The sequence below is a fragment of the Xiphophorus hellerii genome, chromosome 8, assembly GCF_003331165.1.
Source record: "Xiphophorus hellerii strain 12219 chromosome 8, Xiphophorus_hellerii-4.1, whole genome shotgun sequence".
Lineage (NCBI taxonomy): Eukaryota > Metazoa > Chordata > Actinopteri > Cyprinodontiformes > Poeciliidae > Xiphophorus > Xiphophorus hellerii.
Window position 1 is genome coordinate 15,025,691 of NC_045679.1, and position 15,203 is coordinate 15,040,893.

Here is a 15,203-nt window from a genome sequence, read left to right on the forward strand (position 1 = left end):
CTGACCTCTTGAGGCTTTCCAAGAGATTTAGGAAAGTGGCTTTAGGAAGTGTTGATCAGAGGGGCAAATATGAGATCAGACATTGATGTTGGACAACAGAGACTGGCCTCCATTCTCCACTGTTATTCATCTCTAAGGAGCTCAGGACTCTGCGATGGCAAAGGAAATGGAAACTCATGAAGCTCTACATAATATACTTGAGCTAATCTGCTAATCTGAAGGCCACATGAAGTTTGGAGAATCTCAACCCCCAACATGCCTCAGTATCTACCAACCCAGCTCTGTTATTCCCAATACCTTTGTTATAAAACCTCAGTCAGGCGGCTGAGTGGGGATTATTCGAAGAAAAATCCACAACTGGGATTAACAGAGCTCTGAATAGTGATCTAAACTTTCCAAATGTTCATAGAAACAGTCTGAAAATAGGTGCTGAATTTTATACCTTTGTAGTCATGAAAGTGGTTGTAACACCTAATTTAATATTTCTAATGGGTAGCAATAGTACATATGTAATGGTGAAAAGTAAACATCCTCTTATATTTTAAAATGCATTGAAAGTTTGCTGCTATATGACTAATAAAAATGACATATACTACATATATTACAGACTACATATAGTTGTAATAAACTCACATTATTGGACATACTGATGATTTGGTTGCAAGCATAATTCAGTTTGTCAATTATTGTCTCCTCACAATGTTACAGCATATATAATTTTATGTTTTTATTATTCTGATCTGATATTGCAGTTTGTTTCTCTTACTGCTTGTTAAAAAGAGTTGAATTAAAATTAAATAAAATAGTAAAAAAAATAACAAAAACAGACTACTTTTAAAGTTCACATTATCATGGGTGTAATAGTAAATTATCTAACTTAAATGTTATTGTTGCATTTTTTCTATGCAATGATTTGCAAAGATACAGTACATAGCTTCAATAACAACAAAAAAAGTTAATTGAGAAAATATTTACATTTATCAGTGTATTTGTTAAAGAAGCTGTGGTTTAGATTTAAATTTTTACATATTTATGATGTTATTTTACAATAATATAATGTGGTTTGTCATTAAATAATGCTAATATTTCAACTGTAGAAAAAGTAACTAATAGATCGAAAATCATATAAACTATATACATATATGATTTTTTTTAATATTGTAGTTCAACAATACCAAGAGGGTGTATTGAATCCCTCTCACACAGGTTGAGTTGTTAATGACTGTAAAGTTTTATCTATGCTAAAATTGCCACTGTGGTAGTAAATATTGATGTTTTTACAATCAAGCACATTTAGGATTGTTGATTACTGTCTTTTTTTTCTTAGATAAAATGCTTCTGAATGCATCAGCATATTTAATTTATCTTATCTTAATGCAATGAGTTTATCTTACATTTATAATCAGGTTTAGCATTTTTTTTTAAAGCGAGAGAAGGTCAAAGTTGAACACGTGAGCGTCCAGCTGAAAATGTTGCAATAATGACTCCTAGTTAGTGATTGACAGGAAGGTATATAAAGTTCATGCCAGGGCCAAGGTTTGGAAAAATGCTGAGCACATCAGCATAGTGAGAATATTGTTGCAGACAAGAGAGTGGAGCTAACAATCTGACTTTGCCAGGATGAGAAGATCAACAGCAGTGATTTTTGTATTTCTGGTTTCATATATCTGCAAAACTTTAGGCAAGTATCTCCTGCATTATGGGTATTCTGAATGATCCAATTTTCTTTTCTTTATTTATTTTATTCATTTATGAGCACTGTTGCCTTGCAACAAGAAGGTCCTGGGTTCAATTCCTGGCCCAGGATCTTTCTGCATGGAGTTTGCATGTTCTCCCTGTGCATGCGTGGGTTCTCTCCGGGCACTCTGGCTTCCTCCCACAGTCCACAAACATGACTGTCAGGGTAATTGGTCTTTCTAAATTCTCCCTAGGTGTGAGTGTGTGTGTGTGCATGGTTGTGTGTACTGTCTGTCTCTGTGTTGCCCTGCGACAGACTGGCGACCTGTCCAGGGTGACCCCGCCTCTTGGCCGGAACGTAGCTGGAGATAGGCACCAGCACCTCCGGACCCCACTAGGGACAAGGGTGTAAGAAAATGGATGGATGGATGGATTCATTTATGATGCTGAGACTGATCTACAGGGAATACTTTACTAAATTCAGAACAAAAACAATTTTGTCTTTGAGAGTAAATATGGATCAAAAGTATTCACATTCTATAAATTTGAAGACACAAAGTTTTATCTTGCACACTTACATTTATAGCTCTTAAGTCTCCAGGGCACAGATTGTATAAAAAACATTTTTGCTAAAATTATTGAGAAGCAAAAGAAGGAAAAGATATTCACAAAAACAAGTAATGTGTTTATGTGTTTTGTGTCATTTGTAGACACAAAACTTCATCTATGTTTTTTCAAATGTGTCTAAATGAAGTTGGGAATATGAATCTATATGAATAATAATTCAAATAGATTCTTGTTAAGAAACAAAGTATCCCAACTTTAATACAAAAAAAAGACCGTTGGATCATCTATGGCATCACAAGAAGATGTTTAAGTCATACGTCTTTATTAATGTAAAATTACAGCTTAAATTTTAAAAATATAAAATAAAAATCTGTCTTGCTTGCAACTTTTTTTTGACATGCAGCACCCTGCAAAGACAGTCAGAATATATAGAGGCATAACTTTGTGCATTTACATTTACATTCATCTTCTTTTTTATGGACAGGAGAGACGTGTGAACAAAATTGTGGGAAAAAATTAGACTCCTGCTCCTGCCACCCAACATGTGGGTCTCTTGGATCTTGCTGCTCTGACTACAAAGAGTACTGTATAAACACGTCTCCGTACTCTGGGTCCATACTGGGTGGGACGGACTTTGCTGTCCTTGATGCAAACTTCAACAAAAGCGCTGACACTGTTTGTAGGTAGGAAATTATTTTACTCCTTAATACTTGACCCAAACTAGTTAAAAATCAACTGATCAATCTTTTTTTCAATTGCCAGGTTTGATAATAAAACTAACACTTTAGGGTATGTGGATGGAGATGGTAGAGGCCACTGTATTTCCCCACTGTTATACGAAACCGGATGGGTTTCTTTGCAGATCTCCTCAGATAGCGGCATCACATTCAACAGAGCTGGATCATGGCTTTCAGGTACTGCAACTAAAGAATAATAGAATAAAAACAAAATGTATTTTTGTTCAATAACTGGAGGTCAAATGTTATCCACATGTGCTGCTGTAGTTCACACAGGCAAGTTAGCTTCTCAATTCAAAGCTATTCTGGTGAACTCAACAAAGTGGCAGTACTATGGAACACCTAATGTTGGAGGCGATCTACAGATGACATGGAATACCACTTTAGTCACTGCAGAAAAGGTCAACATAGAGGTCTGGGGATACGAAGAGACAGGTAAGAAAAATATATATCCACATTAAGGATTTCAGACACTTTAAATGTTTTCATTCCTTCATGTTACTGTCATGAATTGCGGTGGTGAGAGGTGGTGAGGAAGACGCAGATGACCCAGGTGAGATGATGATGGTTGTTTTAATGAGAAATAAAGTCAAAATAGTCCAAAACTAGTCCAAAAAACACAGGCAGCACGACTGAGCGGAAGCCAGGGCTCAACGCCGGTAGCAACTGATTTTACGACTGGACACACGAAGGACTGAGCGCACATTAGACAAGGACCCGCCCAAGACACAGACACACAGGTGACACTAAATACACAGGAGGGTAATCACAGAAACGAGACACACCTGGGAGTAATCAAAGGGAGACAGGACAACACGGAGACACAAATACACAGGAAACTCAAAATAAACACACAGAAAAACACGGAACATGACACCTACAACCAGACTTCAACACATTTTATCGTGACTTTTAGGGTTAGACTAAAACACTAAAAGTTTTGGCTAGTCACAAAGAAGCAGGGAAATAATACACTTTTCATATCTTATTTTTACAAATAAAAATATGAAAAGTCTGTTGTACATGATGGTTTATACGCAGCAGATTCTGCAGAGTTAAATCAACACTATGCCGACTCTATTTGGTCCTTATCAGAATTGGTGTTAATTTAACTCTTTAAGAGTTATTTCAACAATAATAACAATAAGTAATTTTAACACTTGAAATAGCTGTAACTACTCAAACTATTGTTGAAATAACTGTAATTAATGCCAATTCTGAAAAGGACCTAATCGACTCGGCATAGTGTTGATGTAACTGCAGAATTTGTTGTGAAGAGTCACTTTTTGCATCAATTAGCTCAATACATTTGAGATGCCAGCTATGTACATCTTGGTTGGATTGGATTTAAAACATCTGTGCACGTAGAATTTTCAACTCTTGACTGGTCTTGGTCTGGACTGAATGTGATTTGATCAAAGCTGCTCAAGTGTTTTGAGCTCTTACATGTTTTCTTACATTATTGCCCTTTGACTCCATCCGTCTTCCCATTCAATCTGACCAGATTCCCAGTCCCTGACAAAAGGGAGAATCCTTACAGCGTGATGCTTTTTTTCAGGGTGATTTCACTGTCATTTTCCCACTGGGGAATTGTGTTTTGCATTTAGGCTAGAAAGTTTAAAAAGGAACCATTAATCACTTTCTTTCAAAAGTGACTCTTTTGAAGGAAAGAGTCACTTTAAAAAGCAACATTAAGCACAAATTAATTTGTGCTTTCTGGCTTCAACTCTTTTGTAAATGCCAGATATGTGACATGTATGGCTTAAAGTTTCTGTGTCACCAAATTCTCTCACCTGAGCTGTGGATGCTTGCAGCTCATCCAAAGTAAGCATAGTAATCTTGGCTGCTACTCTTATTAATAGTCTCCATGCCTGGCATCTCAGTTTACGTGGGGAGCCATGACTTATTAGTAGGTTACAGATATATGTTATTATTATTGTTGCAAAAATAATAATAATAAAAGTTTCTTTACTTCAGTTGTGCAGAATTTTGCACAAGCCTTTTACATCAAGGCTTGTGGTCGCAAGATGATAAAACAATGACATCTTTGCTGGAATGTGAATACATTTTATGGTACTGTATGTGATCATTGCATTTTAGGAAAACATGTTTTGTAAAAAGTGTTTCTCGACAGGGGAGCAGTACTCAGAGTCCTGGCAGGGTGAGTGGCGGTATCTGTACTCCCTTACCAAGGATCACCCCAACAGTGGCTCCTTTAAGTTTTTACCCAAAATAGCAGAGGGAGATTTTTCTAGATGGGAGCTTGGTGCCCTTCGTGTCAGCTCAAGCAACTACCCTGACGGCATGTGGTATGTTCAAGATCATCAAAGATCATCATCCAAGACTTTCAGTGTAAAAGCTGTTCTGCCTGTATGTTTTATTCAGGAACGTCCAAGCTGCATGGAGTGAGGATCACGCTCTGGCCTGGCATCTAGAGGAAAGCTTCAGGCAGAACTCAACAGGATGGGCTCTGGATAAGTGCTTAGCCTGGGACAAGCTGGAAAACGAGCTGCCAAACTTCCTCACTGAGATCATCGACTGCCCATGCACGCTGGCTCAAGCAAGAGCAGACACTGGGAGGTTTCATGTAGGTGGAGACAAGATATTGAGAACCAAATAAAAAACTATGCAACCCAAGAGCACATGGACTGAGCGTTAAACATCTCTGTAGTAAAATAAAAGTGAAGAATTTGAACAACTCAAGAAAGAGAAACTCATGAACTTCAAAGTCCTGAAATCTGAATTGGTGCTCAAAGTCAATGTGTAATTGGTTGATCTGTTTATGATTGCATAATCCTCCTCAGTTCAAAGTCAAGAAGAGGTATCTCTCTAATTATAGCATTTATGAGAACTCTATCTACAAGGAGCATGCTGCAGGTAGAACATGTTTACCCTACAAACACGACTACTGAGTTCAAAACCATAAAATTATTTCTATTATAAGGTCACTGCTGTGGATCATTAAAGCACAGAACAGTGTGGTTTCTTTTCTGAAGTTGTGTTGTTTACCAGGTAGTTATGATTGAATCTTCTCTTTATTCCTCAGACTGATTATGGCTGTGATATAGAGAAAGGGAGTGTGTGCACATACCACCCTGGGAGTGTCCACTGTGTGAGGGCGATACAAGCCAGGTGAGTCCAAGTTGAGATAAACATGGCTGCTTCACTACAGGCTGAAAATGAATTACAAAAATGCTTCACTGGGTATATCTGGAGTTTGCATGTTCTCCCGTTAGCATGCAGAGGATGGTGCTTTTTTTCCAGCTTTTACAAATATAAATGTTGGGTTAATCGATCTAATAAATTTGAATATTGTTGAAAAGTTAATTTATTTCATTATCTCAATTCAATGTGAAACATATAGATTCACTACACAAGCCTTTATTTATGTCAGTTGTGATGATTCCCGCTGTTCCGCTATTAAATAACATTCGGTGTTATTTCCTTTCTCCAGTCCTAAATATGCAGCAGGACAGCAGTGTTGCTACGACAGCACCGGTGCTCAGGTTCTCACAGCAGACTCGATTGGCGGTAGCACTCCAGACCGGGCCCACGACTGGGGGTCGCCTCCTTTTAAGAAACCCCCTCGGATCCCAGGACAGTCCCACTGGGTTTATGATGTCCTAAGTTTCTACTACTGCTGCCTTTGGTCAGACAATTGCTACTACTACTTCAAACACCGGCCCTCCAGCGACTGCAGGCGCTACCAGTCTCCCAGCTCAGGTACAGTTTGCTAGAGCAGCTTTAATAGGATTATTATTTTTGTTTATGCTTACATTTTGGTTTAATATCAGCGGTGGTGTTTGGAGATCCACACTTTATTACCTTTGACGATGTCAGCTACTCGTTCAATGGCAAAGGGGAATACACTCTGGTCAGATCAGAGGAGAAACAGCTGACAGTCCAAGGCAGAACAGAGCCTGTAAAGGGTGAGATGCTGAGTTTTCCCAACTATTTTAACTATAAAAGAAGAAAAACACACAGAACATTTTCTTTCTCTAAATGTGACAACAGATTCAGAAAAAACGATAAATGCAACAAAGTTGACGGCTGTAGCTATGAGAGAAGGGTCGTCAGACATCATAGAGGTCCGGCTTGATAAAAGAAATGATGGCCTTGAGCTACTGCGCAATCAACAAACCCTCTCCTTTGCAGAGCAGACCTGGATGGATTTACATGGTGAGATTTCACTAATATCATATATTTTAATACTTCTGACAACAAAAGAGAAAAATATTCCCTTGTTTTATTCAACAAAGAGCTCAAATTTGGGCATTTCTCCTGAAAATGTCAATATTTTTGCAATTAAGTGATACTACAAATGTTAAAAACCTAAAACCCTGCAGTGTGTGTTGTTTCCTCTCTTCTCTCACCAAATATTTTGCAGGCGTGTTTGTGTTTTCTCCCATCCCTACAAATGTAACTGTGATGTTTCCATCTGGAGCCGGGGTGGAGGTGCGACGTAGGGCTGAAACTATGACCACCACTGTCCTGCTGCCGGAGGAATTCAAAAACTCCACTGTGGGATTGTTGGGGAAGATGAATGGTGACGCCACAGATGACCTTGCCCTCAGCAATGGGCAGCTAGTGCAGAACCACAGCAACCCAGAGGAGCTGTTCAGCTTTGGGGCAAGCTGTAAGAGATAACCTTAGATAATGTGTTGTTTTTTAAACTAATAGAATTGAATAATAAGAATTTAAGGAAATAGTAATAATAAATAAATAAGGTATTTTTAGATAGAAATATAAATAATAAAAAGAAAATCTGGACAGATTCTACTAGAAATCTTCCTATATTGTGTAAATTTTTCACCAATAACAGTATGTATGTTTAATCAGGGTTTGTTTTTGTCTTACAGGGGCTGTAGAAAACACATCCGCTTTGTTTACATATGATTCCGAATACCTTCTGAACTCATATTTCTTCGCTCCAAGACATGATCCAAATTTTATGCCAGTATTTTCTGTCCCTGAGAATCCAGATGATCCGCTGAACACCCAGGCAGCTGAGATATGCACTGGAGAGGGATCTCAGTTCTGCAGGTGAGAAGAAAAGATGACAAAGAGTTTGGTTTAAAACACTAACAGAGCCAACGCAAAGTTTAAGTTAGAAAAACATCACCCATGAGGCTCCAAGCATCACTAGAATCTCTTTAATCTTGACCAAGTTGTTTTATAGTTACCAAGTGAGCAAACAATGAACTTCTTAAATCAGGTCTGGTCTTAGATGAGTTCCTGCTCCAACACAACTTATTTATTGCTCCATTACTTCACATCAACAAGACCCAGCATTTGATTCAGGTGTGTTGAACCTGGGAAAAATTAAAACATGCTATATACCAACCACTGGGGACTGACTTTGGAAACCACTATTGTGAATGATCTGTGCGTGCCACATTGCATTATTCATCTAACAAATGGCACTGAAGAGTCCTGTATAAATTAAGATTTTGAATCTTTGCAGTAATAAAGACACATACAAGTTATTTACCCCAGGTGAGATAGTAGCTCCTTTTAATATTTTAAAGAAGAACCTCAAATAATATGAGTCACAACATTTAATTTCTCTTTGGGGTCATTGAAGTATTGTGAATGAAATTTAAAAGTAAAGTTATTTGTACTGAGAACAAAACGCAATGGTTGTGTTTGAAAGAAGAAATGTCGTATGATTCTTCATGAGTGTTTTTTTTTACTGTAGATATGACATCCTGGTCGGTCGTAGCCCGTTAATAGGAAATGCCACAAGAGTTTCTTTCCAGAGTCACGTTTCTCTAGTGGATGATCTGAAGCCAGGTATGATGTTTTGAAAAACCTCAGAGATTTAAATGGTTTAGTTCCACCTTGGCGTCACATTGATGGTTTTTATTTCATGCAGTGATCTCCTGTGGATGGCTCCCACCACCTGCTAATGGGAAAAAGCAGGGAACCACCTACCTACAATGGGCTAAGGTCAAGTTTTCTTGTAATGACGGCTACAAACTTAGTGGATCAGAGGAACGCACATGCCAGAGTAACGGCAAATGGTCTGGAGAAGATGCAAGCTGCAGTGTTCCCAGTATGAAAAGCCAGTAAAAATAAAATGAATCAATAAACAATGAAACTTTGATTTTCACAAGTCAACAAATCAGTGTCTCCAAATGTGTCTGAGATTGATCTTGAGTTTGTCTCTCGGTGTATTCTCTTCCAATCAACATGTGTTTTATATGAACAGATTGCACCGTCCCTATGCTTGATTTCCTTGAATCAGAAACTTCTCAGAATTCAATCATGGAACAAAACATTGGAAATGAATCATTACTACATTCCTTTTCCATAATTTTGGTTGGGAAGCAATTGTTGATTGAATCCTTTATGAAATACAGTCACATTCACATTTTTGGGCTTCAGTGTAAACCTATTATATTCAATTCAGTCTTTCGTCCAGAGAAGAAATTCAAATCATTATGCAGTTCAGTAGGGGAACATAAAGGTTCCTGATCCTGGTTCTCTTGCTGTATGTTTTCCTCCCTTTTCTCTACCTCCAATTTATCCTGGTTACTTTGAATAAACAGGCTCTACTTCAACAAAATCTTTTTAAAAAAAGAAGAGATCTCATCAGCATAATTTGGGACCTATGGTTATGACAATTTGAAAATAGTGAGGGATATAACATCACAGGGATGTAACTAAAAAAAAACAGGAAAGCAGGAAATCCTTGTATGCCGATGATGTGATCCTGTATTTAAAAAAAAAAAAAGTCCTGCCAGTCTTCCTTACATAAAAATAAAGTATGTCGATAGTGTTCAATTGGCCATATTAATAGTTCAGACTCTGGTGTCTGTTTTTGTAAACTAGAAGTTAAAGTTAAATAATTCTGGAACCTGGTAAAATGAAGATCTTTCCATTTTTAGTATTTTCAGAGTGTGTGCTTTCTTTTTATATTGCCTGCATAAACTTGTCCACTGTTTTTCAGACACAAATATAACTCCATATTTTTTGTGTACTGTGGTTGTTATGCAGTGTATAAAAGTAGAACGTGTTAACGTTGACTAATATCACACCAAAGGTTTAGCAAGTATATTTCATTGAACAACAATCTGTAGCTTTTGAAGGGCTCTGCATCTTTAACTTAGCAATGGCCATCCAACAATTCAGGCCCGATATTGGTCTTGCTCAGGCTAAATAGGTAAATCTAGGATTATAGTTGTTCTGTGTCAAACCTAAAGAGGCATTTGATATGCTGTCATTATTTCAAATGTTGGCAAATTATATTTTTCATCCAGTTAGTAGACACAGTGCTCAGACACAACACTAGGTGGCTTCATGGTTGATCACTGCTGATCTTTAAAGTTTGATTTGTTTAATATTAGTGCAATAAAAAGTTGTAATTGAGGCGCTGGCGCTATGAGGAGTTACTTGCTGAAATAATTCAAATCCTTGTTGTTTTTCAGGTAACATTGCTGGAATAGTTGCTGGTTCGGTCATTGGAGCATTGACTCTGATTGTAATTATAACAACGATAATTCTCCACTCCAGAAAACAGAAAAGGTAATTGATTAAACTTTCTCGCATAAAAAACATAATACATCACATATTAAAATTTAAAGTCCACTAAGATTTTTTTTTACTTTTTGTTGTGGTTTCATATATTACCATTCCTTAATTTGCCTCACTTTCTGTTTCAGGAAAAGTTCAGATTCAGATGAAGAAAGAAGTAATACCTCCAAGCTCTAGTTCTAAATGCCATATTTTATCTGCATTGAAAATGTGCAGGTCTGAAAAATTTAAAAATGTACACCCGGAAGAAAACATTGATCATTCTCAGAAGGTACAGTACATGCAAGTTCTGTATAGTTTGTATTTGTGAGCAGAGAAATAAAAACAAGGTAAACTTTGAATTTAAGCCAATTTTTTTCACACAAAAATCTAACTTATCATTAATGCCCCTTGATTTTTAAAGAATGACTATGAATAAGATTGTGTTTTACTAATGCCTGTATTTTCAATATTGCATATACTGTAGTATATACTGTATTTAGTCTAGGTTTAAAAAAATCTGTAAAGCTATTATACTTACCTGTATGCCAGCGTTTTTCATCGTTAGTTAATTCCTCTCTACAACTTGACATAAAATGTTATTAGCAGTTCAGGACTAATAAACTTCTTCTGGCAACTGATAACTGAACATAATTTATGGACTAATTTATAATAATAATAATTTATGGTGTTTTATTCATGCACTATTTTGAGCATATGTGGACCATAAGCATATACGGGTGCATTTTTAACTGTGGATTTTGTAGGTACGTAACATTTTCGTATATGTAAATAATCTAAGCATATTTGCATTAAATTAAATCTGTTTTATATCAGCTTGACCTGTTTTTTGCCACCAAAACAGTTTTGACACATTAAAAAGCAAACATTTAAGGATTTTCTAGCATACCATGTTTTCATCAAAAGGTCCTCTATGAATCATGAAGACTGTAGAGCTGGGTCTTTGTTGATTCTTGCTTTTCTTTCATCTGAAGTATCACATTGAAATCTCTTCAGGAAACAAGAGGAAACACCGGACATCCTTGTATGCTGATGATATAATTCTCTATTTAGCAAACTTTGAGTCAGTCTTCCTAAATTTATGCATCAGACTGAAATATTTGGAGTGTCTTTTGACTTTGATTTGTAGACAGTATCCTGTTATTGTGTCTCCTACATTTGTCCAGAAGAAAGTGTTAACATTTTCTGAATTGCTCAGAGTCTCTCCCTGATTTCTTTGCATTTTGCACCTTTTCTCATGGCTAACTTCAAGCCAGAATCCCATTAAGCTGCTGATGTGTTTACAACTGGGCTGTTTACCTCTTTCATTGCTTACACTATTGGCAAAATTAGACCTGTCCTAAGCTGCTCAGTTTATTTATTTAAAAAAGGAACTAACCATTTATTTAAATTTTATTCTTAAGCAGAAAATACAAAACCCTTAAAAAATATGTTTAAGACCCTTAAAAAATATGTTTAAAATGACGACATAAAGACTTTTAAATAAGACGGAGCTTCAGCCCCTATAGGTTTTCAGTAAGAAATGCCAGAAAACAAAAGATTCTACTTAAACCTACAAAAAGTAACATATCAATCAAGTTTACTCAAACAATCAATCAGTCAAATTTATTTGTATAAAACATTTTAGCAACAAGGCATTTCAAAGGGTTTTACTTCACAAAAATACAAAGTCATAGAACATTGACGCGTTACATTTTGTCAAATGCCAAATTTACACATCAGAATGTTTATTAATGTTTCACTCAACTTAATTCAAGTATTTTTGTATGGTTTTTACACATGAATATTTAGTTTCAATGTTTAACAATTTATTCGCTCGTGTTGAAAGCCTGTACTACACTGCTTTAAATCAAAAACAGTACACTACACAAACATAAATGTTTGGTCAAAATAAATTTTAAAAAGATTTGAACTTCATCTACACTTTGCTTCACTGAATGTGTTTACCAGATAAGTACTCACCATTTATCTGGCCTAACCTTTGAGCATAACTGAGAAAGCTTCAGATATTAAGTCACTAATAAATACCTCCCTCTCCAAAGGCATGATTTTCCCTGCAGATGCTTACTTCATAACTTCAACAACTTGTCGCCCACAAAGATGCGACTGTGAAATTCCTCACTGCCATCTGAATTCACCAATCCCTTCATCCATCACTTTGTCCGGGCTGTGAACACAACATGTGTTTGGGTTTTCCTTGACTAAAAGAGATTATCCAGAGATAATCTTATTTTGTTGTTTTTAGCTCAGTGTTTAGTTTAGTGACTGGAAGTAACTTGTTTGTTTACTGTGTGACTTTAAATGAGCCGTTGTTCCCTCACATAACAGACTGCAGTGGTTTCTGTGGACAAAGAGCACCAGTATGTGACAAGACTGCAGAGGCCAGAGCTGAATAAACAGGCTTCTTGCTGCTTCCAGCAAGAGTCAAGAGTTATAAATACAAATAATTAGCATTGTTCGTTCCACCTACCGGGGCAACAGAGGAGCATCACCTAGACTCATCATATATCAAGTCATTCTCATGTCTTACATCACACTTTCTGCTGTGCAAGTGCTACATTGAGTCAGCTAGATATATAAAGTGTGTGTGTTCAGCACTGCATACCTCAGAGTAGCTTTCCTCCTCAGACCTCCTCCTCACTTGTTGTCACATGTGAGCAATAAACTACAGCTGCTCTATTGTTTTGTCAGCGTTGGAGCTACAGGAGCTGTCGAGGTTATCTTCAAGGACATGGCTGAGCAAAACAAACTTTTACCTCGTCCCATCTTCCGTAGAGATGTGACCTGGGAACCCTTCCCGAACTGGACCCAGCCAAGCCGCATCTTTGCTCAAGACTTTGGGCTACCTCCTTTCCTGGAGCCCGGTGACATCGATTGGCTTGACTGGGCAAAGAAGAGGCTCGCTTCTTTCACCTGGCCGGGGTACATTCAGTCCCCTCTTCTGCCTCCATTGACCAGTCACCGTGGTGAACAGGACATACCACGGGTAACGTGTGGTGTGTCAGAGATCCAAACTGGGCAGAACTGCTGGAAAATCACCCTAGATGTCAATCACTTCACACCAGAGGAGATAACAATCACAACCAAGGACGGGTACTTGCAAATATCAGGTAAAGTATTGCTTTATTTAAAAATACATTTCTGAATAAATCTTTGCTAAAATTGCAATAAAATATTATTCTTAAACATTGATATTCTTTGAAAAATTGGTTTGTTGTCAAGGAACTCATGAAGAGAGGCAGGATAAGCATGGAGTGGTCTCAAGGTGCTTCAGTCGTAAATACAAGTAAGTTGTCTGACAGTATAATCCATTTCACACATTATACTGATTATTAGACCTGTTCATGAAACACAGTTGTTGACAAATGAACTATAAAAATCAAGTTAAAGAAGCAGGCAAAAACGAGAAAGGAGTATCAACAACTCAATAGGCTTTATATCTTTATATGTCAATAACATGCAACAAATCTTTCTTTCATTAACTTTCCTCTCAGAAACAAACTGTGTGGTTGAATAAAAATTATTTGAAATCTAAATCTCTACTTGGATATGACTCAGATGATGCAAAGTATATAACAGACATAAAAAAACAAACTATTGCTGCATTTTGTTTGGTTTCACTCAACAAAACAACCTCAAATGTGAAGCACTTCTGTTTGTTATATACTGACAAACTGTATCTGTTTAAGGTTGCCACAGGGGGCAGATTTGCAGCACATCAGTTCGGCGCTGTCTGATGGAGTCCTGTCTGTAGAGGCTCCCGTCTCTGGCACATCTGTCAGCAACACATACAGTGAGATTGTTGTTCCAGTTCAGATCAAACAGACAGAAGATGGAGAGAAGTGAGCTAAAGACTCGGCTGTGTAATAAAAGAAAAAATAAATCAATCAGCGTCAATCTTTTAATATGATTATTTACTAAGTTTGCATGTTTTAAATATTGTAACGTAAAAAGCATCTAGACTATTTTAACATTTTTGTTTTTAAAATTGAAGAACTTAACCTAAATCTTTCCTCTTTCAAGCAAAAAAAGAATTTAGTTTAGTTTTCTGACTTCTTTAGCAAAATTTGGGGTGAATAATCATCAAAATGCTACTTTGATATAAAATAATCTACAAATGTAATAATAAAACGCTTCTGGCATCTAAATAAAATAAAAAAAGATTTTTTTTTATAACTGTGGTTCAGTGTGTTTGCATTTTCTGTATTTTGGGGTTTTTGCAAATAGGTCAACACCGACATCTAGTGGTCAGACCGAATACTACATCCAAGTGGTTCAAAAGCAAGAAAAGCGGAGGCTTCTGTTTAAAAGTTGTTTAGAAATACTATTTCATTGATCAGCACAAAATTAAAAGGCTTTCACACAACCTTTGCAACCATCTAAGGGAAGTTATCAAGCTTTCAGTCATCTGTGGTAACTGATATGTGCGGTATAATTCTACTATTATTAGTTTTGGTTTCCTACCATAAATGCTAACCATTTACACCAATCAGTCATAAAATTGTGATCACTTACAGGTAAAGTCAATAACATTGATTATCTCTTCATCATGGCTCATGTTATTGGATGAGATATCGGCAGCATGTCAACATTTTCCCTCAGAACTGAGTTGCTAGACAATCATAATAATGAGAAAGTGGAAGCATTTGATTGAGACTGGTAAAGGCCAAATTGTCAGTCAGTCTG

At 36.8% G+C, this 15,203-nt stretch overlaps 2 protein-coding genes across 2 annotated transcripts; both read left to right on the plus strand.

Moving 5' to 3' along the window:
• The first annotated feature begins 847 nt into the window (after positions 1-847).
• Positions 848-11,137, plus strand: LOC116723768 (sushi domain-containing protein 2). The gene is made up of 16 exons (XM_032568869.1): positions 848-1,681; positions 2,729-2,927; positions 3,007-3,158; positions 3,249-3,416; positions 5,116-5,290; positions 5,367-5,568; positions 6,028-6,113; positions 6,436-6,704; positions 6,776-6,910; positions 6,996-7,160; positions 7,369-7,617; positions 7,841-8,024; positions 8,680-8,774; positions 8,857-9,036; positions 10,412-10,508; positions 10,646-11,137. Exons 1-16 carry the CDS (start codon positions 1,621-1,623, stop codon positions 10,692-10,694), a joined length of 2,466 nt encoding a protein of 821 aa, XP_032424760.1. The 5' UTR covers positions 848-1,620; the 3' UTR covers positions 10,695-11,137.
• A 1,898-nt stretch (positions 11,138-13,035) lies between these two features.
• On the plus strand, positions 13,036-14,689 carry LOC116723858 (heat shock protein beta-1-like). Its single transcript, XM_032569038.1, has 3 exons — positions 13,036-13,627; positions 13,740-13,803; positions 14,207-14,689. The coding sequence occupies exons 1-3, from the start codon at positions 13,249-13,251 to the stop codon at positions 14,361-14,363; spliced, it is 600 nt and encodes a 199-aa protein (XP_032424929.1). The 5' UTR covers positions 13,036-13,248; the 3' UTR covers positions 14,364-14,689.
• The last annotated feature ends 514 nt before the right edge of the window (positions 14,690-15,203 follow it).